At 52.4% G+C, this 25,929-nt stretch overlaps 1 protein-coding gene across 1 annotated transcript in view; it reads right to left on the minus strand.

Moving 5' to 3' along the window:
• Positions 1-14,209: 14,209 nt before the first annotated feature.
• The window catches only part of IQCA1 (IQ motif containing with AAA domain 1), a 123,910-nt gene continuing 112,190 nt past the window's right edge, over positions 14,210-25,929 (minus strand). Inside the window, exons 18-19 of the mRNA XM_058664267.1 lie at positions 20,260-20,498; positions 14,210-14,385 (exon numbers count right to left, since the gene is read on the minus strand). Of these exons, the coding sequence (XP_058520250.1) occupies positions 14,281-14,385; positions 20,260-20,498 (344 nt within the window). The 3' untranslated portion in view covers positions 14,210-14,280. The remainder of the gene's footprint in view (positions 14,386-20,259; positions 20,499-25,929) is intronic.

Consider the following 25,929-nt stretch of genomic DNA (forward strand, 5'->3'; position numbering starts at 1 on the left):
GGCTCCCTGGCTCCCTGTCTCCCTGGTCCCCTGGCTTCTTGCCCCCCTGGGTCCCTGGCCCCCTCGTCCCCTGGCCCCTGGGCCTCAGAGAAAGAGCCACAGGCAAAGCTGCCTGCTTTGTGACAGGACCACTGGACACTCTCATCTCCAGGTTAGCTCTTAGGTGCCAACTCTGTGCAGGTGGTCACTGCCAGGGGGTGTCCACTTCCCCTTAGCTGCAGGGACGCTGGAGGGACCCAGTCTGTGACAGGAAGTGGAGAGAGACGCTGGGAAAAGTAAGGGGGGGAGGGACTGTGCTGTGATACAGGGCAGGAGGAGCACCCAGAAGGGAGGGGTCTGCTGGGTGGGGTCTCATATGGCCTTACTTCCACTGCACAGCTGGACATCCCTCATCAGGCCAGAGGGGGCAGGGGGTTAGCAGGTGCACGGGACAGGCTTGCAGGAGGGTGACTGTGGTCCCTCGGGGAGAGGGTGCCTTAGCAGCAGGGTCCACGGGCAGGAGGGCTGTGCATGGGCCCGGGTTCCCTCTGAGGAGGAAGCCTGCAACAGGGGCACCACCCACGGGAAGCAGGGCAGGGGACACTCGGACTCCAGTTGTGGCAAGCGTCTAAAGGGCTAATGAGTGGCAGAACAATGAGCTTGAACAACCCATGTGATGGTGCATTTTAACTTCTAATTTTAAATCCAGCACTCTAATTAAGCATAAATTATTTTGCCATTCAAATGTATTCTGGTTTGCAAGCTCCCTCACTGTTGGTGGTGAGAGGGGAGGAGGGCCAAGGGGAAGGAGCTGCAGTCCGCAGGCGGGCGCAACTGTTGGTGGCTTCTGGAGAGATCTGAGCCAGGGCATCTCCCCCTCCCCCACCTGACCCCCTTGGAGGCTGTGGCCTTCACACTGACCTGAGCCCCCAGCCTGCCCTTGAGACCCCCAGTGGGGGCCTCTGTGGAGCCAGGAGGAAGGGCACAGTTAAGTTGTAAGTTGCACACAGAGCTGCCCTGGGCTCTAGGAGCCCTGGCTCCCCTCCACGAAGGAGGGGCTGTGGGTACAGCCCTGCGCCCGCACCTGCCCCTGGCAGACTGAAAAAGTCCCTGCAGGAGAGGGGCACCTGACCAGTTGGCCTGGAAATTGGGGTCTGGCACCACTTGTCATTGCGGCTAACCCCTGCCCCCAGCCTTCCTTGAGCCCTGAGTTTGGAAAGTCCCCCGCCTCCCCCCCAGTGTGCATGTTGGGGCTAAGCAGAAAATTGCCTGTTGACCAGGTTCTTGCTCTGTGCCTCTCAATTCTGGACATGGTGAGGGGCTGGGCAGTGGAGACTATACCCTCGTCAGCCTCTAGCCAGAGGGTCTGTGTGTGGCATCAGACACCTGGACACTGATCTCACATCGAGGGGGCTGACCGACATCCTGGGTCCAAGGCAAGGGCGGTTGGGGCGATGCGAGAGTGACGCAGGGGAAGGTAAGATGGGGCTAGTTCAGGGTTTATCCTGAAGGTTTTCTGGAATAGGAAGTTTGGACTCGGCCCTGGAGCAGGGTAGGGGTCCAAGAGAGACAGAGGGAGGGGAGGGCTTCCTGAGAAGGTGGACCCCTACAGAAGCAGGGCAAGTGCGGGGAGGGCTGAGGATGGAGCAGAAAGCCTGGGCGAACTCTGGAACCTGCGCTACAGCCCTGAGCCCCAGGCCCTTGCATCCCTAGGCTCCTGGGCGTGGCCAACAGGCAGGGGGCTGTGCAGTCACACACAGACCCTGCCACGTGCCAGGAGACGGAGGGGTAAGCCTTCTGACAAGCTGACATTTGAGCAAGTTGGGGGCGAGAAAGCCGCCTTGGGCAACAGTGAGAAGGAAGGTGCACTGTCGCCCCAGTAGTCACTGGCAAAGGCTGCCATGTCGGGGTGGGGTCCCCCGCAGTGGCATCTGTTGGCTCCGGGCCCGTGGAAGGTTCACCCAGGCCTGCAGAAAGCAAACCTGGCTCTTGTCAAGGGAGATGGCATTTCCCACCTGCAGACCCAACCCTGGCGGCGCCTGTGACATGGGATTCACAGGTAACAAAGTAACAAGGCGAAACAAAGGAGGCTCCAGACTGCTGGGAAACAGATGTGGCCACATTAGAAACGGGCAGCGACTTGTGTAGGGGAAATGCCAGAGTGGGAGAAACCAGGGCCTCAGGTTCACCAGCCCGAAAGGGTAACGTTGGTACACCAGGAGTTACAGCGACCCAGCAAGGTGCAGTGACAATCACAGACTAGCTCCTTGGAGATGTGTCCAGCCTTGGTGCAAGTGGACAGGAAGCGCACTGACCCCTCAGCCCGGCCAGGGCGCACTGCACACCAGGGTTGAAATTTTCTACGTGGGACCAGCACTAAGGCACATCAGGTAAGCTGTGACTTGCAATGCCAGCGTCCCATACAGGCACCGGTTTGAGTCCTGGTGGCTCCACTTCAGATCCAGGTCCTTGCTAATGTGCTTGGGCCCTGTACCCATGTGGGAGACCCAGAAGAAGCTCCTGGTGCCTGGCTTCAGATCGGCTCAGGATTAGGGGAGTGAACCGGCAGAAAGGTGATCTCTCGCTGCAACTCTATCTTTTGAATAAATAAATAAGTCTTTTATAACAAAAGGCAATGTCATGTGTACCTCAGAAATATGAGCAATTGTCCAGTAATGACTATATTTCAAAAATGTTTAGGGGAGCGGGAAGTGCTAACTTCCTGAAACCCAATGAACACGTGCGGTGATAACCAAGACGGGGACACATTAGGCACAGCGCCTGCCCGAGAGTGCAGAGGTGGTGAGACCCACGTCATTGCCAAGACCAACAGCTGGACATTACAAATTCATGGTATTTCACCTCAAATTTATTTTTAAAAGTTGGTTGAAAAGTATTTGTTTAAGAATGAGAGAGAGAGAGAGAGGGAGGGAGTTCATCCACTGGCTCACTGTAGAATGCCTGCGCTGACTGGGGCTGCTCCAGCCTGAAGCCAGCCGCCGGGAACTCCACCCGGGGCACCCACACATCTGGCAGGGACCCAGATGCTGCTGTCTCCCGGGGTGTGCATTCCTGGGAGACTGGCTTGGGAACCGGAGCAGGGACTTGGACGCAGCTGCTCCCCTGTGTTGCAAGCATGTCCTCACGGGCCAGCCCCACGGTTCATTGTTAAAAAGCCGCGGGGTGGAGTCAGGTGCGCTGCCTCGGCACAGGTGTGGCAGCAAGACCTCTGACTGTGGAGTGGACACTTAGGGCCCGGTCACTGTCCTCGCAGGGCATGGGCCTCCTGAGCAGGATACACCCAGGTTCCTCCAGCTCCAGCCAACTGGGAAACAGGTTTTAAACGACTATTGAGCCTGGCAGAACATACTTCCCCTTGGCTGCATAGCCAGCTCTTGCCTCTGGCAAACCTACGAGAGCCTCTGGCCGGCAGCCCCAGGGGTGGCTGAGCTAGGGGAGTGAGCACAGCGTGCCAAGCCCAGGCACTGGACGCACGCTGCTGTCTTGGGGCCTTGTGCCTGGCATGGGCAGTTTGCAGTCTGGTGGCTGGCGAGCCCAGGAAGGCTCCGTGCTATGCAGTGTCTGGGATGGCATATCCCATGGTGAATGCTGAGGGGCAAGGGGGCGGAGCTCTGTCTGCTAGCTCTCCTGCGGGACCGTGGCGACCCCACATGGGCCCTTCTCCAAGGTCCTGCTTCTTGCTGTCACTGCACAGGTCGTACCTGGGCTTTGGGGAGGCTAGCTGAAGCCGCAGCAGCTGTGGGCATGGACGTATTTCAGATGGCAGGGCACACGGTCACACATGACGTCCCAGCCTCTGCCTGTTTATCTGCTGGCAGCCATGTCCATATAGTCTTCACCTCGTCCTCTTTATGGCTGCTGGTGCGTGACAGCACATGTGTGGGTTCGAACACCTGACATTCTGAGTGCATCTGAGCAGCTGGGAGTGCCCTCCCCTGCAGATTCCGCCACAGAGGGCTTGCTTGATTCCAACCACGTCCTCAGGACCAGTTGCACCCCAGATCTTGCTGGCAATGCAGAATCTGGGGCGCCCACCCCAACCCACCGAGGAAGGGTCAAAGTGTGATGTGCTCCTGGCATGGGTCTGGTTCACCTCTTGCCTTAGCAAGCCACATGGGGGAGTGACCCAGCAGACAGAAGATTCTCTCTCTCTTCCAGTAGCTCTGCCCTTCGAATAAATAAAACACATCTTTTTTTTTTTTTTAAATAAAGTGTTTGTCCAACAGATGCGTTGTGAAGATGGCAGATCGCTCCTTAACTGCTCACACCTGCACGTCCCCGGCTCATGGAGCACCAACAGCCGCAGTGCCTGTGAGTGTCCACTTGAGGGCACTGTCATCCTAGGGCTGTTAGGTGGCCCTTTGTGTGGGACCTTTGGCCAGGTGTCCAGCCACCCGCTGGTTCTCCAAGCTCTCCAGTGCTCCTCAGGCAGTCAGGGTCATGGTTGTCCTCACCAGCAACAGGCCCTTTGGTTTAATTCTTAGCAGAGAGCGTGTTGGGACCCAGCCTTGCCCACTGGAGTCCCAGAGCTGGGGACTGTTGGCAAAAACTCTTGTGCTGCCCCTGCATGGGTAGGCGCCTGTCCTCAGCGGGCTCTGGGGGCCGGGCAAATCACCCATCCAGCCCCAGCAGCCACGCTGGGCCCAGGGGAGAAAAGGCAGGAGCTGGCTTCCCCAGGGCCACCGGCAGTGGGATTCTGGGTCCCCAGCCCACGCACGGGCCAAGCCCTGGTGGCACTAGCTGCACCCTGGAAAGCCTGACGGTCCTCCCGGCCCAGACACGGCTCCATCCTGTTGCTGGGACAGACGCGGTGACCTGCTCTTGTCTGCCAATTCGTTATCGCAAACATTGTTTAATCCTGGCTGGGCCCTCAGCCTGTCCCTGGTGTTGAAGCGAGGCTGTATTGGCACGGGGGAAAGAAAAAGGCTGTGTCCAGGGCAGCAATAATTTGTAAGACCAACTTGGAGGAGCTTTGCAAATGAGCCCTGGGGTCCTGCGGCTTTCAGAGGGCCAGGCAGGTACAGTGGCTGAAGGGCGTGTGACAAAAGGGCCTGGCTGGGGGCATTATAATTTGCTGCAGCTACTTCCAAAAGTCCAGAATTGCAATGCCGCAGGACGTGGGCATTGTGCTTCCTATCAATACACACACAAAAGCCGAGCGAGGGTGTGGGCGACGTCTTGTTGGGGAGAACGTCATTAAATTTGCCTTCGAGGACCGTTTGAAGTTCGGAGCTCACTGCAGCACAGAAAGGTGGCAGTCCCCATCCGCCGGGCGGGGTTTCTGGCCAGCCCTGGAAGTGGCTGCTGCTGAACCAATTAGCTTCACTCAGGGAGAAGTCTGTCTCTCCAGCCAGCTTGTTGGTCGTCTCTGCTCAGGTGGCTCGAGCCATGTGCCGGTCACAGCCTTGTGGGACGCAGTCCTGGACTTGAAGTACAAGCGCTGGGATGCGCCCTGGGGAAGCATTGGGTTGTGACGGGTGCTGGCTTTGGCTCCAGCCTGGTTCTTACCCACCACTCTTCACCCACTTTGGCCAGCAGCAAGAAGTACCCATGAGTGGACAACCCTGGGAGGGACTGCCTGCAGCCCCACTGCCAGGGTGCGTGCCAGCGTCAGAGCTGACAGCCGCTCTGCCAATGCACTGTGAGGAGAGGTGTTAGTCTGGGGGTCCCTACCCAGGCCAGGGTGGTCTCTGCTCTGAACCTCACCTCCAGGGAAAGCCTTGTCCTGCAGCTGACCTGAACGGGCCCTGCTCTGTGCCAGGATCCTAGAGGCCGCAGGCTGGTGTGGATGGGGAGAGGGACAGGGAGGGGCCAGGGGAGGTGGGCATCGGGGTCTCAGGCTCAGAGGACACAGGGCATGGCACAGGCTGGTGGTCCTGGTGTGTGTGGGGGGGTGGGGTGGGTCTGCGGAGGTCTGTGACCTGGCTCTGGGTGGAGCTTGGATGAGTCTCCAGGGCCTCACCTCTGAGCCCCGCTCGCCTCCAGTCTCTTCCTGCTGTGCGTGGTGCGTGCTTCAGAGCCCTCACGACCGTCTGCTGCCCAGGCTGTTCTCAGAGTGTTTGTCATCACTCGCTCACTGCTCAGCTCTCACCTCTTCCCCTGCTCAGCAGGTTCTCCACTCTACAAACACACCATAAATTTCCAGCTGTGCGCCCCCTAAAGGAATGGAGAGACCAGGTTTTAGCCCAAAACTTGAACACATGCTGGCAGCGTTGGAGGCGGCTGCGTCTTCTCTCTTGACAGCCCCAGGACGTGTGGCACTCTGCCAGCTGTCCTTCACTCTGCCAGGCAACCGCCCAACGCAGCGTGACGTCCAGGCCTCCATTTCTGCACTACAACCTTCTGAAGTCTTCATCCACGTGTGTTTGATGCGAATGGCACATGGGACCTGAACCACGTCCAGGGTGGCCACGACTCCATCGCGCAGCGGAGCCCGTGGGTTTTATGCTGTGCTAGCTGTACGCACGTCTGGGCCTAACCTGCGTCACGCGCATTGTATCTCAAAGCTTCCTGTTTATCAACAGACAATCTTAAAAGATATGAGCAGATAGTACTAAAATAAAAAAAAAATTAAGGATGGCTATCAAATTCAAAAGCTGAATCTTTGAAATTTTCTTTGTGAAAAATATACGGTCCTAATGAAACTAACCAAAAAATTAAAAAAAAGTACGATTAATTAGTATCAGAAACTCAAAATAGGATACTGTTTCTGGTCTTCAGCTCTTAAAAATAACAGACTATTGTAAAAAACTTTATGCTTTTTTTTTGGAAGTCTAAAGGCACTTGACTTGCCAAATGGATGCTAGAAGAAGCAGAAATTCTGACTTGCCTTATCAGGTAGTAAGAAATGTGCATTTTTTTCTACCAGGAAAAACTCCAGGTTTGAATTCACCTGTGAATGTCATTAGACTGTTCAAAACAAAACAAAACAAAACAAAACAAAGAAAAACTACAGTGCCAACCCCCACAAATCCTTGCACAGGACAGAAAGGCAACGTTCCTACTGATTTGAGGAGGCCCTGATGGCACCTGTAGGCAAAATAAGTAAAATTAATAATTAATAATTAATAATTAATAATTCACAGCTTTAGATGTAAACATTGAAGGACACCAGTAGTGACATTGTTTTTCTTCTTTTTTAAGATTTATTTATTTTCATTGCAAAGTCAGATATACAGAGAGGAGGAGAGATAGAGAGGAAGATCTTCCGTCAGATGATTCACTCCCCAACTGAGTGCGATGGCCGGTGCTATGCTGATCCGAAGCCAGGAGCCAGGAACCTCCTCCAGGTCCCCCATGTGGGTGCAGGGTCTCAAAGCTTTGGGCCGGCCTCGACTGCTTTCCCAGGCCACAAGCAGGGAGCTGGATGGGAAGCGGAGCTGCCGGGATTAGAACCGGCGCTCATATGGTATCCTGGAGAGTTCAAGGCGAGGACTTTAGCCACTAGGCCACGCTGCCGGGCCCCAGGAGTGATATTCTTAAAGAGAACCAGGTGCTGTGGAAAAGCAAGGAGGTATGGCATGGATCGTAAATACGGCCTTGTGCTTGAAAATGCCAGGTCGGTCTGACTTCCAAAAATTGTCTGGTTCTTATGAGTCTATCAGAGTGACAAAAACAAAAAACAAATGGTGACAGCTAACATAGAGGGAAGTGGGCCGGTGTCGCGGACAGAGGTCAGTGGCCGTCACGGCTTCCTGTGACACTAAACACGCACACACTCTCCTACACCTGCCTGGGGTTTTCGTGAGATGCCGTTTTGCGCAGAATCCTGCACCTGGACCGGCATGTGGACAGCGGCGTTACCTGGCATGGCTGGATGGCCTTGGACAGCTGAAGGCTGAGACACACTGCGGAGCCCCCACATTGTGCGATCAAATAAAAAAACTCCACAAAAATCAATAAAACCTCCCAAACTGGGCAAGTGGGGAGTTATTCCCAGGGTTTAGCCAGGTGAGGAAAGTCGCTCCGGAAAGGAACCGTGTTGGGTCGCTCCACTCACAAACTACTCTTTTTTTTTTTTTTTTTTTTTTTAAAGATTTATCATTTTTCTTGGAAAGCCAGAATTACGGAGAGTACAGAGAGAAGGAGATAGGGGAAGCAGAGAAGCAGGAAGACAGAGAAGTGCCTTCCACTAATTTTCTTCCCAGATTCCTGTGTCTGGGGTCTGGACCTGGGCCCAAGCCAGGATGCAACACTGTCCTATTAAGAATGGTTTGTGGGCCCGGCGTGATAGCCTAGTGGCTACATCCTCACCTTGCCTTGTCAGGATCCCACATGGGTACCGGTTCTAATCCCGGCAGCTCCACTTCCCATCCAGCTCCCTGCTTGTGGCCTGGGAAAGCAGTCGAGGACGGCCCAAGGCCTTGGGACCCTGCACCTGTGTGGGAGACCAGGAAGAAGCTGCTGGCTTCGGTTGTTGTGGTTGCTTGGGGAATGAACCAGCAGATAGAAGATCTGCCTTTTCAATAAAAGTAAATAAATCTTAAAAAAAAAAAAAAAAAAGGAAGATGCTCAGGGGCTGGGGTTGTGGTGCGGTGGGTTAAGCTGCTGCTGGTAACACTGGCATCTACGGACGGGCCGGTTCCAGGTGCAGGTGCTCCATGGTGGCTCTAAGTGAGCCGGCTGTTCAGACACTGCCATGCCTGGCTGGTACCCAGAGCTCTTCCCTTCAGCTATTCACACTTTCCTGCCCTTGTGCCTTGCGCCATGCAGGCTAAGGGCCTCGGTGTTGTCCTGCCACTAGCTTCTCTCTGCCGGGCATTCGATGGCCCATGCAGGATTCCAGCAGCAGGCATTTGGGGCTGATTTGCCCCGGGTGGAGCTGCTGTCCACCTGTCTGGTCATGGCGGCCCGAGGACGAGCCCAGGTGAAGGTGTGCTAACCCCTGCCTGGGGAGCTTTCCGTTTTGAGTGGTAGCTCTGATTTGGGATTCCATAGGATGGCCCTGGGCCAGCCATGCTCTGCTGTGACCCTGTTCTGCAGAGCTGAGTTCATGGCCCTGAGGCCTCACAGAGGCGGGCGGTGGCACGTCCAGCACGGCGGCCATCCCGGCACTCTCCTGGGGGGATAGCGTGGCCTTCCTCTCTGCATTCTCCAGGAGCAGCAGGTGGACGCTGGCACACAGTGCTTGGTGTGGAGTCCCCACCCAGAGCACCTGGCCACCCACCTGGGCGCCTGCTGCAGCCCCAGGACGAGGCCTGAGGCCTGGGGACATGCGGGCCACAGGCACCTGCTGTGGGCCGGCCAGGACACATATGTGAGCACGCATGAATGTATCCATGCATATGTGCAGCTGTATGTATATGTGCTATATTTCACACACGTTTACATGTGCATGTGGGTAAATGTCTACATGTGAGCACATACATGTTTGCACGTGTGGGATATATGAATGTACTATGTGTCTGTGTGTGATGTAGTGATGTTATATCCAAGCGTGATATATCTGCATGTATGTTTTAAACATGCCTGCATGTGGAATTTGGAAAGTTTCTCTGTGTGCCTGTGTGTGTATGGATGCCATACACGGTTTTCTATATACGCAGATCTAGTCATCTGGACAGGAGCGTGTGCAGTGTGGTCTTCCTACAGTGCATAGATGCGTGTATGGCTTGTGTGGATGCAGATCTGTGTGTGTGTGATGTGTGTGCATGGGTGCCTATGTGACCACGTGTGCAGGACAGGCATGTGCCTATGTGAGCATGTGGGGTGGCGTGTACACACCCATGTGAGCCTGTGTGCATGGTAGTGCATGTGTGTGTCTATGTGAGCACAGGTGGGTAGTGTGTATGCTGGCTCTAGGAAACCTGGGTAATTCATAAATGACCCAGTTCAGCCCTGTGTGTTTCCTGGAGGCTGGGGTCCCCTTCCCAGCATGCCACAGATGGCCCTTCTCACGGGAGAGGCCTGCGAAGGATTGTGACGAGGTGGCCCCAGGCTTTGGAGGTGGAGCCGGGGGTGTGTAGCAGCCCGGTGTGTGCAGGGTTACGGGGGTCTCCCAGGCCTCTGGCCTGGCCCAGAGCGGAGGGCCAAGAGCTGTCTCCCCCCACCCGCTGATCTTTCATTCCAGAGCTGCGTTAGCAGGTCATCAAGGCAGAGACCTCCTCCCAGCACCTATGGGAGGGGCAACTCTGACCTTAGATGGCAGGAGGCCAGAAGGGTGCCTGCCTCGTGCCTGGCATGGTGAAGTGTGCCGGCTGCCACCCATGTGTCACAGAAGCCCAGGAGGCAGTGGCCGAGTAGGTGTCCACGGCAGAGCGAGGGTTGGGCCGTGATTCCAGCGTGGGTTGCTAACAGCCCTCGCCCTGCGTTGGAACAGACGGCAGACTCAGTCTCTAGGCTGAAGAAACCCTCGCCCAAGGCAAGAGGGAGGTACGATGCCAAGTGGAAGGACTGGGCCAAACGCCCTGGGCAGTGCGATCATTCTTTGACAAGATTGGGGTGAGGTGGAGAGGCCTTCACCCCCATCCCACCCCAGACTCTGGGGTGCCCACTGCCCTCTGCTAGGCCCATGTGAGGAGTGCTCTCATTGTACACCCCAAGGCAGTAAACCTCTTCTGACTGCATCCCCTGTGCCAGGGACCTGAAATGCATGGCGTAGGTGACTGGCCAGTGGGAACCTGACAGATGTGTGGCGCCAGATCCCATATGGACGCTGGTTCTAGTCCTGGCTGTCCCACTTCCAATCCACTCCCTGCTACTGTCTGGGAAGGTAGCAGAGTATTGCCCAGGCCCTTGGGTCCCTGCACCCGTGTGGGAGACCTGGAAGAAGCTCCAGGCTCCTGGCTTTGGATCAGCTCAGCTCCAGCCATTGCAGCAGCTTGGAGAGTGAATCATTGGATGGAAGATGTTCCTTTCTGTCTCTCTTCCTCTCTGTATATCTGACTTTCTAATAAAAATAAAGCTTTAAAAAATAAATCTCAAAGAAAAAGAAGAAAAGGAAAGTTCTGGCGATTGGCCCAGGAGAAGCATTAACAAGTCACTGCTTTGATTGAGTCCATCTGCTTCATTCCTCAAATGGCCACAAGTGCCCTACGCTGGGACTCAAGCTGAAAGCAGGAACCCAGTACCTTGACTGCCACTGCTCCCCTGCAGTCTGACCCGGTAGAAAGATGGGAGCCAGGAGCAGGGCTGTGGGCACGCGAGGGAGATGTGGGCACTCCCAGTGGTGTCTTCGCTGCTGGCCAAGCAGCTGTGTGTTCCTCCGGCACGTAGGAATAGGTGTCCTGGGCTGCAGTGGCTGGGATGGGGCTTGTGTGAGCAGAGTGGTTTAGCGGGGATGTCCTTGGCAGGGTGACTGTGTGTGGCGGTGCCCCTGCCAGGATGTTACTGCTAACTGGTGTGAGGAGTTCTAAGGGTTCAGATGCAGTTAGGAAAGACCTCTGCAGGAATCAAGGACCAGTTGTCAGCTGAAGAGACAGAAAACATTGATCCAATGAAACGAAAAGATTGTTAGGGAACCCAAGGGGTGCCAATCGCAGAGGCCATGCTATGAGCAAGCAGGCTGCGGCATTGCACCAGAGCACACCACAGACCAGCACGCCGCAGGTGCTTACAGACCACGTGGGCACCGCCTGCCTCAATCAGGCAGGTTAACAGTACTTCTCAACCATGTCACATCTCCCAAATGTCACTCCAACACGGTAACACTTGTTAACTGATTAGGAGCCAGGACTGCCAAGCGGGAGGCGTGGAAAGCACAAAACAAAATCCAGACATGTTGAAAAAGAATCAGCCGATTGATAGGCAGTCCCTAAGCTCCCCGGACCCCGACCTGGACAGACCCCTCCCTCGCAGAGCCTCTCTCTCACTTACTCATTGCAGTGAGATGAATAACAGTCCGATGACTCTCGGAATACATCCGGGCAGTCATGTGGACGCCACTGCTGTCATGGTGCGCGCCTCAAGCCCTGGGGAACAGTCCTTCAGGCTTGGATGGGTGTGGGGGTGGGGTCCTCTGCACGTTGCAGTCACTTTGTTCTGGGAGTTGCCAGTTTTGCCTCCATCCCATTGTCTTTTGCTATTTCATCTTGTTTCGATTCTCCCATGAGAAATCCTAGGGCTTTTATCGTCAGTGGCATGGGTTTGTCTCACGTCCTTAGCGGTTATAGACAGTGCGTCGGCCCCATGTCCTGTGTCTCTTACCACAAGCATTGCCTGGGTACTGAGCGTAGCCGTGTGTGTGTGTGTGCGCGTGTGTGTGCGTGTGTGTGTGTGTGCGTGTGTGCATGTGTGTGTGTAGGCAGTCTCGGCATTGGTTAGTTTCACAGCTGCTGCTTCAGGACTGGGGTGTTTGTCCAGGCCTGGCTGCTCTTAGCAGCCTGGTACTGGGAGGACCGCGATGTCAGGTGGTGGTTTGGGGATCTGGGACCCACTTCCTGTTAAGTGCAGGCAGATTGCATGCCCCTAAGGGCTTTATTTCCACTCTAATCAGATTCCATCCCATGGAACTGCTCCCTTAATGAGGGTTAATGACTCTAATTACTGTCCCCTTCACTTAAGAACATGCTTAAGAGCAGCTAATCACCACATAATGGCCCAGGAATGGCTGAGGTCCCAGCAGAGCCCCGGCAGCCTGCCGTCCCCTTTGCACACACCATGGCACCAGGGCTACTCTGTGATGGCCATGGTGGGAGGGGTGGGAGGACCCTGAGTTTTCATCCTATGAGCTGCTGTCAGGCTGGTAACCTGATGACTTGGTGGTCTGTGGAGGACAGCAAGAGTGACAGCCACATGGGCAGGATAAAGCAGGTCCTGCCTGGCATGCCTGGTGTGATGGGCACCTCCTTGGGGGACAATCTAGAAATAGCTCCTTATAGCAAAATCACACAGGTAGCCCAGCCTAGTAGTTCCTCTTATAAAAATTTATCTAGCAGGTGTTTTGGGACATGCGTGTGAAGGCTAGGGAATAGCAAAAGCGTGAAAATGACCTACAAGTGGGCCGATTAAGTCAATTGTCACACCCCCAAGCAGGGGAGCTGGGTAGGGAATAAGACACATGATGCACACAGTCCCTGAGCTGTATCAAATGGAAGGGACAAAGTGTCAAGGGGTGGCATGTGACTGTGTGAGACTGGGGCGCCCCCGTAAGCGCACGGTCCACGCGTCTGCTCTCTCCATGTACCGCAGGCAGCATTCCAGCGCGTTCGCAGTGCTGTAGGCTCCAGCCCGTGCTGGGCTGGCGTGCAGGGGCCCTTGTGGAGTTTGCAGGACAGAGATGTAGCCCTGTTGGTGAGCAGTCAGGGCCATGTGCAGCTGCCAGCAGCCAGGAATTCCACCGGGCTCTGCCCTGTGGGCGGAGGGGACCCACGCCGGGGAGCCTTCACCTGCTGAGGCGTGCACTGGCAGGAAGCTGCACTGGAAGTGGGGCCAGGACCTGAATGGAGGCGTGCTGACGCAGGGTGAAGGTGTCCAGGCTGCAGCGTAACAGCCAGCCCTCAGTACATCAGTTCTTCCTCTTACCACAGTGCAGAAGTGGGCTCCTTGGGGGCTGGCTGTCAAACAGCCTGTCATGCACTCACAAAACCAAAAATTCTCGCTTGACCTTTACTATTTTGTATGCCTTCCCAGTCTGACTTTTTTCTGTTCTTGTGATCTTTGTCTTTGTTGCAATGACCCCTCATTTGTAAGTCCTAGTTCTCATCTCATCTTGGCCTCCCAAAGTCTAAGTGTTTCACTCCAGGCCCGACGCCCCAAGCGTTCATGCTGTGACTCATCTTCCTAGTTAGGTGGCAGACTAGCGTGCTGCTAAGATCTTGTCCCCGAATGACCCAGTCACTTTAAAGCAACAGCTTTATTCTGCTCTATAAAATGCATCTCTAGAGTAAAGTGTTAATTTATTAAAACACGTGCAAGCCAATGTACAGCTTCCATGGATTAGTCAAAAGCACCCGTAACGTACTCATGATGGCTTCCCAGTGGCCCAAGGAGAGTGGTCCCCGACTGCCACGTGTGATGTCTGACAGTGGAGCCGATGAGCTGAGTGTCCAACCAGAGAACTCTGTGGAGTGCGGGGAGACAGGGTTTCCATGGACGCAATCGTTACACACATTGCTGGGCGATTGCTATCATTACAGAGAATAATGTTGCCAACAGCGCCCTTGGAGTCCAGCCCACGGAGCAGCACAGTGGCGGGAGAGCGAGGGCAGCCGCTGGCCACTCTGCATTTGGGGGCGCTTCTCCGTGGGGCTTTGACGGCCGGGACAGTGGAAGAATCTTCTCTCTGGAGGACCGGGGCTGTCTCCATCCCACAGAGACCCAGGGGTGGCGATTCAGAAAATGCTACTTTTTCTTTTTCTCCTTCTTTCCTTCCTTCTTGTCTTTGCCCAGGCCTCCCGTCAGCGCCAAGGCTCGTCTTTGTCCTAGAGGCGTCCTTGTATACCAGTCCTGAAACACAGAAGTTTAGGACAGGGTGAGGGTGCAGTGAACTCCTGGGATATTTTTCTAAAGGTTTGCATTTTATTTGAAAGCCAGTAAGTCTTTTGCTTCGTGGGCTGCATGGTACTAGTATTTCATTGAATTGTGTCCTATTAATGGACATACAGGTCTTTTTCAGATTTTGGATACTTCAAAGAAGGCTAGTGTATAAATGAGAAACCTTCCTAAAGTCTGTGGAAAATGGGATAAAAAGATACTTGTGTTGCAAACTGTTTTTAAATTCCCACATAGTCAAACAATGAACAACCCATTGCTAAAATGGCAGGACCAAATTGCCACCTACTCATAGTAACCCTGAATGTAAACTGCTTAAATTCATCAATCAAACATCATAGATGAGTAGACTGGATTAGAACCCCATCTGTTTGTTGCCTACAGGAGACACATCTCACCAACAACGATCAGCAGAAACTGGATCTCATGGATTTTGATGTTTTGGTTTTTATTTTCATTTCTTCAAAACTTTTTTTTCTCATATTAGATTCTTTACTGATTCATAGATCATACAGTAGCATCATTTTCTTCAAGAAGGTTCTGATTTTTTTCTCATTTCTTCAGCAACACATTATCCATTCAGCAGCATGTTATTTAACTTCATGGTGTTACAAATTTCTATTTTTCTTCCTGCTGTTGATTTTGTATTGTGGCTTTTCATTTAAGAGGATGTATAGTAACTGTGAAATGGAGACTGTCATGTCCAGATGTGAGGATACAATGTAGTATGCATCTCTACTTCCAGATCAAAGACGGACTGAAACTGTTAACTATATCTTGACAATAGGGTCATGGACTCTGTCATTGTCCATGCCCACAATTACGGATGTATGACTGTTTATGAAGAACTATACTATTGTAATCATATAGGGGAAAAGGGGTTTGGAGAGGGGTAAAGGCATTCCCAGAGCCTGTGCAACTGTATCATAATAAAAATACGGAAAAAAATACATTGCATAAGAAAGCCAACATGGAAAGGTGGAGTTCATCAAGTGCCCATGGAGTTCCGATCTAAATATAGATTGCTGCAAGTCAGGTCCCACGGCAAGAGATGGTGAAAATTCTCTGTTCTAGGCATGTTGGCATTTCATGGATGAAGTAACAGCAGAGTATATTTAGCATGTTGTGAACATGAATATGGCAAATTGGCAGTTTCCGTCAGTTGCTGGCAATAGTTTAGAGTGATGACAAATATTATTTTGATTTTTTTGTGTGTTATTTAGTTATGAGGAAAGTGTATGGTAAGCAGTCCATTTGATGGTTTACTAATTTCCTTGTTGTTGAGAAGTCCGAGTTGATTATGTATTTAATATGATAACCATTTGTGTGCTGTGAATTGCATTAAGAGTTATGTAGGGCAGAGTTGATGCTTACTAAATGTACAAAACGGATTGATGAGATTAGCCAGTTAAATCTTTTCACCAGTAAGGCACTCAACAGCCCATGAGATATTTATTAAAAATGTCAAGTAAATCCTCTTATTTTTGTATCATAGTGTCAAATAGCAGTAAAATAAACATGTTAAGATCCTTAATCCACTGCTATGTTTCACTGTAAAATTTACCTTTGCTAAAATTTGCTTCTGTTCAAATTTGTTGAGATCGCACGTAAAAGTATCCTAATATTACTGTGGCTGGTATTTTCTAATTACTGTATAATATTTTGGGAATGCAAATTTTATTTGAATGTCAACTACAGTTAAGCATGTGCCGTTTGTTTTTCTTGCTCAGGTTTTGTAATTTGATGGAATGTTTTTATTATAGTTTAATAAATGTTTGCTTTATTAAAAAAATACATTGCAAACTGGTTTTGAATCTCCACATAGTTTTTTTTTTTTAATAAGATGTATTTCTCCTGAACTTTTTGAAGTGCCCTGATGTGTCTTAAGATATCTTGATTTTCTTTTGTGTCTTGGGTGCTACTTTAGCTGGTTATAAAATACTAGGGCATTTTACTCGCCCCGCCTCCCCAGCCCTTCATAGGCACAAGCTGATTTGCCACTAGCCTTTACAGCTGGCTTTTGTCTCAATTCTAGGTTCCCTAGAGTATAAGCATGAGTTTGCTTTCACTGGTTAGGCTGAATTCTGGGGGGTTGTTTTGAACCCCACAACACGTGTGTTCAGCTCAGGAACATTCTCGGCACTTGTTTCTTCAGGGAATTGTTCGTCTTGTATTTCTTGTGTTTTTTTCTGGAGCTTCTGTTTGTTGAATGTCAGTGTCCTTCAACCCATCCTCCGTGCTTCTTAACTTTACTTTTACAGATTTTATGTTTATGGTTTTTAGACAAACTCCTGAGATTCGGCCTCCAATTTGTTCTCTGATCATATTTTCTCTAGAAATTATGTGGCTTTTATTTTTACATTTAATGTCAATTACTATATATATAATCTTTATTTTTGAGCTTTATTTCTGTGATTTTTTTCATAATTCTCTCTATTCAATTTCTGTCTTTTGAAAGTTGGTGTGATTCTTAAATGGAAGCCTTTTTTCATTTATTTGTTTTTTAAAAAAGATGTATTTTAGTATTTGAAAGATAAAATTGCAGAGAAAGATGGAAGGAGAGAGACAGAGCAAGAGAGAGAGAGAGAGAGCAAGAGAGAAAATCTTCCATTCTTTGATTTACTCTTCAAATGACCTCAGCACCCAGGAGCGCCATGCAGGTGTCCAAGTGGTTGGCAGGAATTCATCTTGTACTGTCCTTCTAGCTATGGCAGCGGGAAGCTGGACGGGAAGTGGAGGAGCTGGGACTCAGTGAGCCCTCTGCTATGGAATGCCAACATTGCAAGTGGCAGTTCAAGCTATGGTATCACAAAGCCAGGCCTATCATTGATTTTTCTTCAACATTTTGGGCAGATTGTGCTTGGTGTGGAACTTTCTGAAATGTTTTCTGGCTTTCGCCTGGACACCTCTGTCATTGATGCAGAGGTCTTCCAGGTCCTGAAGTCAAGTGCAGACCACTGGCTGGTGAGGACGCTCTGAGGCCACTGTGTCTTGGTCTTACCCTCGCTAGCTGAGGTCCAGGTACAGAGGGAGAGAGTGGCCGTTTTCTCTCTTCGGATTCCTACCATGTTTGGCTGTCATGCTGCATTCCAGGATGCTTTTCTGAATATTCCTTTCCAGCTCGTTTATTATTTACTTGTGTCTGTCCACAGATAACCCATTTGCTAGAAATTACCAATTTATTTGGAAGAGTTATAAAAAACAGAGCGCTAGAGGGATGTTCCGTTCATTGGTTCATTCCCCAGATGGCCAGCCACGGTGACCAGGGCTGTGCCAGGTCAAAGCCAGGAGCCTGGGAGTTCGTCTGAAAACCTGTGTGGATGGCAGCGGCCCAAGCGCCTTGGCCTTCTTCCGTTGTCTTCCCAGGGACATTAGCAGAGAGCTAAGATGAGAAGTGGTGCAGCCGGGATTCAAATTGGTTCTCGTAGGGCATGCTGGGGGCAGCTTCAACCGCTTCACTTCCAGCACTGTTCATTGCATTTTTGATTTTAATGACTATAAGAAGTTCTAGTTGGTTCTGTTTCAGCTCCGCCTACCTTCTCCTGTATGGTTTCTGGTGTGTAACCACCAGGGCAACACCTTTCAGGATGTTTCACTGTCTCAAGGTGTTGGGGGTGCCAGTTATGTGGCACACGTCTTCAGCTCTGCCCATGGAAGTGGCTTCCCTATGACCCCTGGGTTGTTAGGCTAAGCTCCTCTCAAGCTGGGACAGCACTTCCTGTGGGAGTCCCCCATTTCCTGGCTAGGTTAAATTTCCAAGTAGAGTGGTTCCCATAACTGCTTTTGATGTGACTTTTGGGGGTTTTCAGGCCATCATGCCATTTTTGAAGTGCATGCGTATTTCCGTTTTTGGCACCCTGCAGTTAGCTGAGCCAGGAGCAGGCTTGAGTGTGGAGTTCTGACCACCAAGAGCCCTGTACTGCCTCCCTGCAGCGGCCCAGCAGGTACCCCAGCTTCCTGCACTCACTGCATGGCTGTGTTTTACGCTCCCCGCACCACCAAAGCATTTGCTGTGAGCCTGTTCCTGTCTTGGAGATTTATCTTTGTTTCTGACACTTTGGGATTTCCTGTTCCTGCTTTCATTCTTGGCTCTGACTTTCATGTGGAGTGAGATGGCCAAGTACTTAAGGGGATGAGCTCCTAATTTACTGAGACACTGTAGAAAACATCGTTAATAAACCTGGCTTTGGGATCAGGCGTGGATCTTAGTTCTACTGTTTCTTAGCTGGTGACCTGCAACACAGGATGTCACCTCTTGCATTTTGTTTCAACTGCTGCTGTGGCCCGTTTGTGCAAGCTTCTTGTGATCCCACAAGTCAAAATTTCCAAATTTCGTTGTTTATGAGAGAGTTCAAATTCAGGAAACCAGGCCGGGAGACAATGAGATGGCGTTTGCTGCTAAGATTGGCCACAGTTCGTGCGCTTTACCTTAAAGCTCTCCCTGGTGACAGGCCACAAGTCCCACACAGGCCTTAGCCGGTTGAGGTCACGATGTCGTACTGTCCTGCGCCTGGCGCTGTGACGCACTGGGAGGAGCAGGTAGGGGGTTGGCCACACCAAGACTGCAGGTTTTGCATGTTCCACTTTGCTCCATGTCCCGCCCCGGGGGCACACTGCATCTTTTGCAGGAGCACGGTCAGACACCAGGTGCCTCTAACCAAAACCTTGCAGAGATCCCTGCACAAAGCTAAAACCCAGCTCCGAGGAAGCATACCCCAAAGCTGGCTCTTCAACATAGGGGATGACCTAGTGAGTCAAAAGGAGAAAACTGCTTGGGAATCCCAGGAAACAATAAAAGATGCATGAAGAGGAAAAATGGTTATAGTCAACACAAGATTTGAATAATAAACAAGAATATTAATTCAAATGCTGGGCAATCATGCAGCTGGAACTGACAGGAACCACCCAAACAGGCTTAAGGCCAAACATGGCCGTGTGCCTGCGTTTCCAAAGGCCTCGGCGGGTGCTGCCTGTTGCTGGGCACCGTGCCTTACCTGGGGATGGCTCTGCCTGTTGCTGGGCACCGTGCCTTACGTGTGGATGACTCTGCCTGTTGCTGGACACCGTGCCTTACATGTGGATGGCTCTGCCTGTTGCTGGACACCGTGTCTTACATGTGGATGGCTCTGCCTGTTGCTGGGCACCGTGCCTTACATGTGGATGGCTCTGCCTGTTGCTGGGCACCGTGCCTTACCTGGGGATGGCTCTGCCTGTTGCTGGGCACCGTGCCTTACATGGGGATGGCTCTGCCTGTTGCTGGACACCGTGCCTTACATGGGGATGGCTCTGCCTGTTGCTGGACACCGTGCCTTACATGGGGATGGCTCTACTAGGCTGCAGAGCTCAACAATGGAGATGGCGTTGCTCACACACCAGCCTGGACCCTCCACTGTCTACATACTTCAAAGTTCAGAATGTTACAATGCTTTCTAAAAATAGGAAAAATAATTCTTCTGAATTCTAGTACCTTCCTTTGGCATGTGCCTTGAAAACCCAAACCAAAGTGTCTGTTGGCAAACACGGGATGGAGGCAGCATTTGCATGAAATGTGCTATTTTGGGAAATGGTTTTCTCCATGGAAATACAAAATGAAAACCAAATTAAGCAGTGTGTGTGTGTGTGTGTGTGTGTGTGTTCAATGGTTCTGAAGCTCAGTTCTGCAAATCTGCAAGTCACACTTTATTGCTAAGGCTCAAAGGATTTTGTGATCCCACAAGTCAAATTTTCCAAATTTCATTGTTTATAAGAGAGTTCAAATTCAGGAAACCGGGCCGGGAGACAATGAGATGGCGCTGGCTGCTAAGACCGGCCGCAAATCATGCGCTTTACCTTAAAGCTCTCCTCCTCCTCTTTGTACACGGGGCTCATGCTGGTTATGGCCGTGATGAACTCAGCCGCCACCAGCGGCCTGTGGTCCTGCTTCCGGATCCTCCGCTCCGTGAGCACGCTTCTCACCACCTGCACAACAGCTCCTTGGGTGAAGCCGTCGGTGACCTTGGCCAGGCAGCTGACGTTCAAGGCGTTGGTAAGGACTCCTCCATGGCGCTGGATTATTTCTTTCCACAAAACTGTTGTCATCAAGGTGGTGGAAAAGACAGAAAGAGCGTGTGTTACCACGGAGAAGGAGGTGTCTGTGTCCCCCACACTGTAGAGTTAGGTCTTACACAGCAAGCAACCAGACACCCGGGCTGCTCCCTTTGATTCACAGTTCTAAGGGGCAGAAAGTCCAAAGTAACGCATTTGCTCTAGGGAATCTTCAACAAAAGAGACACGAATCAACGACTGTGGGGGCAAAGCCACAAAGCCCTCTGGAAACTGACCAGCAGAAATCAAAACATGGCCAGAATCGTCTTAAAGCAGTGCCTATCAAGAGGCTTAAGAACATTCAACATGTCTCTACTCACAGAAAATGATATTTTGCAGACAGTCTAAAAAGGCAGGAGTTACTTATTTCTAGTTATGAAGTTCATTTCTTGCATTAGGTTTGTATCTGGGTAGGCGCCCTTCTCTTAAGGATAATAAGACTACACTGTATGATTTCTCCTCCCTCCACCCCCAGCCACCATGCACAGGTTGGTTGAGGCCAGGTCCGGTGCCAGGCTGCTGTCCGGTTTAGGGGACAAGCACTACAGGACGGATTTCATCAGAACACGGGGATATGGTGAAAAGCTATTGTCACATGGGTCATTGCCGAAGTCTGACGGCAGACATAGAAAGAACTCCCGCCCACGCAGGAACTGTGTACTGCGAGCTTCACGGAGAGTGGGTAGACTCCCTCCCATGCACAGAACCGAGCCAGGTGGAGAGAAAGCCTCCACTCAGAGACACACACGTTCTGTTTGCTCATTCACTCCCCAAAGGCTGTAGTGGCTGAAGCTGGGCTGCTCTGAAGCCCGGAACCAAGAGCTTCTTCTGGGTCTCCCATGTAGGTGCAGGGGTCTAAGGACTTGGTCCATCCTCTGTTGCCTTCCCAGGCCAGAAGTAGGGAGTTGGATTGCAGGTGGAGTAGCCAGGACTCGAGCTGACACCTATAGGAGATGCCAATGTTGCAGGCAGAGGCTTAACCTATTATATCACAGTGGGTGCCAGCCCCATTTAAAAAAAGTTACCAATGATTTTCTTCAATGACTCCATCATCCACATACATGGGCCTGCGGATGGTGAGTGTGCTGTGCAAGGGGCCACTAACTCTGAAGGAATTCCGTGGCTTTTCTCATTACCGCGGGCAGTGTCAATGGGTCTTCCGTGAGGCCCTTGGGCCGCTCCAGCGCTCACCAGCCCCACCCATGAACTTCCCGGTGGGACCCTTTGCCCGTGTGCTTGGAGTTGCGGAGGAAGCACTGATTTTACCGAGTGGCCTGGTTCCTTTGGCAGGCCATCAAGGGCTTGAAGACTTGCTGAGATACCGGTGGGGTCACGGGGACCCCCAAATTGGCCCTGAGCAGATCAACTCCCAGACCCACTCTGCTGCTTCCCTGTGAAGTTTCTTTGAACTTGTGCCAAATGAGCCTTTGCCATAAACCAGGAATGGAGAGGCGAATGTTTTGTTGCAGCTGTGAGAGAAAGGGCCGGAGATGTGCACAGAGCACCAGGTAGGGCCCGGCAGGTGCAGCTGCTTCGCTTCCCCTAGCTGTGCTGAGCTGTTGACCGCTACGTGCTGGTGCCACCTCGGACCCGCCACACAAAATACACAGGCAACTCAAGACATGCCTGTGTAAGACAGACTGGAGTAGCAGGCGCTTCACCTCGACAGAACAGCTGCAGAGGTAGATATCAGGGTAAGAATGACAACCGGCACCAGCAAGCACCAGGTCGCGGGATGCCTTCTGTCCACACCAGTGATGCCGACCGAATTGACTGCCAGTCCGCAGGGTGACTCTGGAAGCCGCAAGGAGCACTCTCTTCATGTCGATGTTACGGAAGAGGACCCAGCAGACCTCCAGCCAGGAACTAAGGACAGCTTCAGTCTTAGTAAGCACGGGCCACCTGCCCACGTGGGGCACAGCCTGGAGCTGTCCTGGACCAGCAGTGGAGGGGTGTGGTTCCCCGTTAGACTACAACAATCATGGCTTCAGAAGCTTCTGGCCTGAACAGATTCCACTGTAATTGCTCTGCAAGGCAAGGTTGGCCGGCAGCAGCAGAATGGATGTGTGATGGTGTGTTGACCCTCCAAAATGCATGACCGACAGGTGGCCTTGGAGAACCGGGGCGGTGCCCCAGGCGCGCAGCCACACAGCTGCTCCACACGTCACTGTCATCTGCTCACCATCCAGGCTTGACTTTCTTCTCCTGCTTGATGAACCTGATGTATTGGCCTTGCAGAGTGGCGGCTGCAGCCTTCACTAGGCACCGTCTTCAGGGGTTCCTCGCACAGCTGCTCTGGGGGTGCTGGGCAGACAGCTGAGTGCAGAGTGAGTGTCATTGAGATGGGAGCAAGGGGACCAGCGGGCCAGTGGGTACATAGGTGGTAGACGCCAAGTCACTGCAGTGCGGGGCTGCAGCGGGTGAGGCTGGCCCCTTGGGGTGCCTGAGGCCACGGTGGGCCCCTGGACTCTGTGATGCCCTTCTTCCTTTGTCTTGGCTCACTGCCGAGGCCTCCTCTGCTGGCTCTCCCCACTCCTGCTGCCTCCTGGGCACTCTTTGCTGCTGCCTTGGCCCTCAGCCTCCCTTGGTCTGCTCCTCCCACCCCAGCTGGGTGCTGGCGAGGACACGGTGCCTGGATATTGGTTTTTATTTGAGTTTCATGCAACTGCTAAGGGTGAATTTGATCTGGTAGAGAGTCTGTCCTTCTGAGGCCTAGCATTCCAGAAAGCTCTGGAGACAGAAACTGGGCAGAGCTGGGCTTGGGGTGGGGCCGGTGATGAATGGGGTTGTGAGCTGAGCAGACCCTGGGGGAGGAGAGGCAGGCGGAGGGACGCACCAGGAATGTGAAGGAAGGAGTCCCGGGGATTTGTGGGGACAGGCAAGGCATTCGTCAGCCTGGGCGGGTGGATTTTCTTTCAAAAGCTGGACGCGGGGCATATGGCAGCAGATGCCAGATGTGACTTGTGGAACCTGAAGGACTGTGTTTCACAGCCAGCTCCTTGGTGCTGTCACCTCGCTCACGTGGCCTGGAGCAACGTGGTAATGTTGAACCTGGAAGGGCTCCCATGACTTTGGGGCTGTCCCCTGCCACTCAGTAGATGGCCAATCAATGGCCTCAGTTAGGGGTCTGCAGTCTGGGCTCCATGAGCCTGAAGAGGCCTGGAGAGGCCCTTGTGATCACCGTGAGGACTGGTCTTTAAGACGGAGGTCCTGGTCACTGTGGCTGTGAGAAGTTCAGGGTCCTGGAGGAAGCCCTGCCCAGCACGTGAGAAGTGGGCTAGAGCAGTGGTCTGGATGAACCTCCCAGAGAAAGACAGATGTGAAAGTGTGTAGTGTGTGGAGTGGGGAGTGCGTTCGGCAGGTCTGTGATCTGACCATGAGGGATGGGTCTCCCCACCCCACGCAGTAGAAAGGGAACAAGACAGCAAGGACTCCTGAGAGGGGAGCGTGAGAAAGCTCTGTTAAAGCCAGGAGTCCTACCCGTGGGCAGTGGATGGTGGCCAAGGCTGCCCTTCCCCAGACGTTTCCTGGCTCAGGCGTCCCTGCCTGCAGGAAGCGGGGTGAGGCTGTGTGACTCATGCTGGCCAAGACAACATGGGTTGAGGAAATGTGGTTCCTAAAGTCTCCAGAACATTCTTCCGCTTTCCTTCAACTGCTGGCTGGATGCAGAGGATCTGGCGGAAGTTTCTGAGGCCAGAAAAGGATTGGAATCCACTAGGTGGAGGAGGGAGAACTCACAGGGACCCCAAGTCTCCCTGCACTCCATGTGTTGCATGGGTGGACGAAGCTGGGGTCACAGTTTATGGGGCACACTGCAGAGTGGCCAATCGGTGGGCAGTTCTTAATATATGCAGAGCAGAGAGTACACATGACAAGCAGAGGGGCCAATCGGCTGGCAGTTTATAATCTATGCAGCATAGGTTTCCTTTTAGCGTTTGTCATTGATCAGCAACTGACAGAACCAGAGAGGGCCGTACTCCCTCTGTTTCGATGATGGTAACGTGACCGGAGGAACAAAAGGAATTAAGCCTGATGTAATGGCTTGTAATGGCACCATCTGAACTAACCACTGCTACTCCAGAGCAATCCTGAGTACACCACTGGCCCCTGGTCCCCACGCCACCACCCTACATCCCTTCTACCACTGCCCCCGGTCCCCGTGCCACCGCCCTGACCCTCCCCAGCCTCATACATGTGGCCAGCATTGCCATCATATCTTCCATTTCCTCCCACCACCATCCCCAGTGTGATCCTAGTGCCTTGTTAGCATTGTGCCACTGGGATGCCAGCGCATGTTAGGTGAGGATTTAGCCGCTGAGCCATTGCTCCGGGTTCCTTGGTACTCTTCTACTTAAAAAACATACCTTAGGGCTGGCATGGTGGCATAGTATGCTAAGGCATCCCTGGTATCCTTACAGGAGCCAGTTAATGCCCAGGCTGCTCCACTTCCATCCGTCTCCCTGCAGTGAAGGTTGGCCCAAGTGCTTGGGTCCCTGCACCCACACGGGAGACCTGAAAGAAGCACTTGTCCTCTGGCTTCAGACTGGCCCAGTCCTGGTTGCTGCATCCATCTGGGGAGTGAACCAGTGCAGGATGTCTATCTCTCTCTCTAGCCTTCTCTCTGCAAATCCGCCTTTCAAATAAAAACAAATATAAAAATATGTACCAAGTGGTTGGTTTCTGACTCTTCCAATTCAAGAATAAAGAGTGGGGCGGGCTCCTCTAGTTATACCCACTGTTCATTTCAAAGTCAGCCTAGGGCTAGACTTGGAGATGAGAAACCAGTGACACAGAAATGGGGCTTGAAGAGAAGGCCGAGGGATGAGGTGAGCGGCTCCAACCTCCTCCAAAGGCAAATGAGGCCAGGGCAGTGGCATCACAGCACACTGCTCCTCCGCCTGTGGCGCCGGCATCCCCATGGGTGATGGCTCAAGTCTCAGGAGCTCTAATTCCAGTGCAGCTTCCTGCTGAGGGACTGGAGAGCAGCAGACTGAACCCATACAGGAAGCCCAGAAGAAGCTCCTGCTTTCCAGCTTAACATCAGCTCAGCTCTGGTTTTGTGGAAATTTGGAGAGTGAACCAATGATGGAAGCTTTTTCTTCTCCCTTCCTTCTTTCTTCCTTCCTTCCTTTTGGTCTCTCCCTCTCTATGGCTCTCAAGTCAAATAACACAGCTCTTTTTTAAAAAGGGAAAGGAATAAAAGAAAAACCAACACTGGAAGACCTTGGTCACCTTCGAGTCCCCACATGTGTCTCCCCGTCCTGATGGCCCTTGTCTTGAGCGAGGTGAACCTTTTTCCAGACCAGACACTTGGCATGACTCTAGGGGCCCAGCGTGCCCTGCCCTTGGTCCACTTTGCAGCTCCTGTATGGCACAGGGCCTGCAGACCACCTGTGTGTGTTCCTGCACGAGGAG

The sequence above is a fragment of the Ochotona princeps genome, chromosome 5, assembly GCF_030435755.1.
Source record: "Ochotona princeps isolate mOchPri1 chromosome 5, mOchPri1.hap1, whole genome shotgun sequence".
Lineage (NCBI taxonomy): Eukaryota > Metazoa > Chordata > Mammalia > Lagomorpha > Ochotonidae > Ochotona > Ochotona princeps.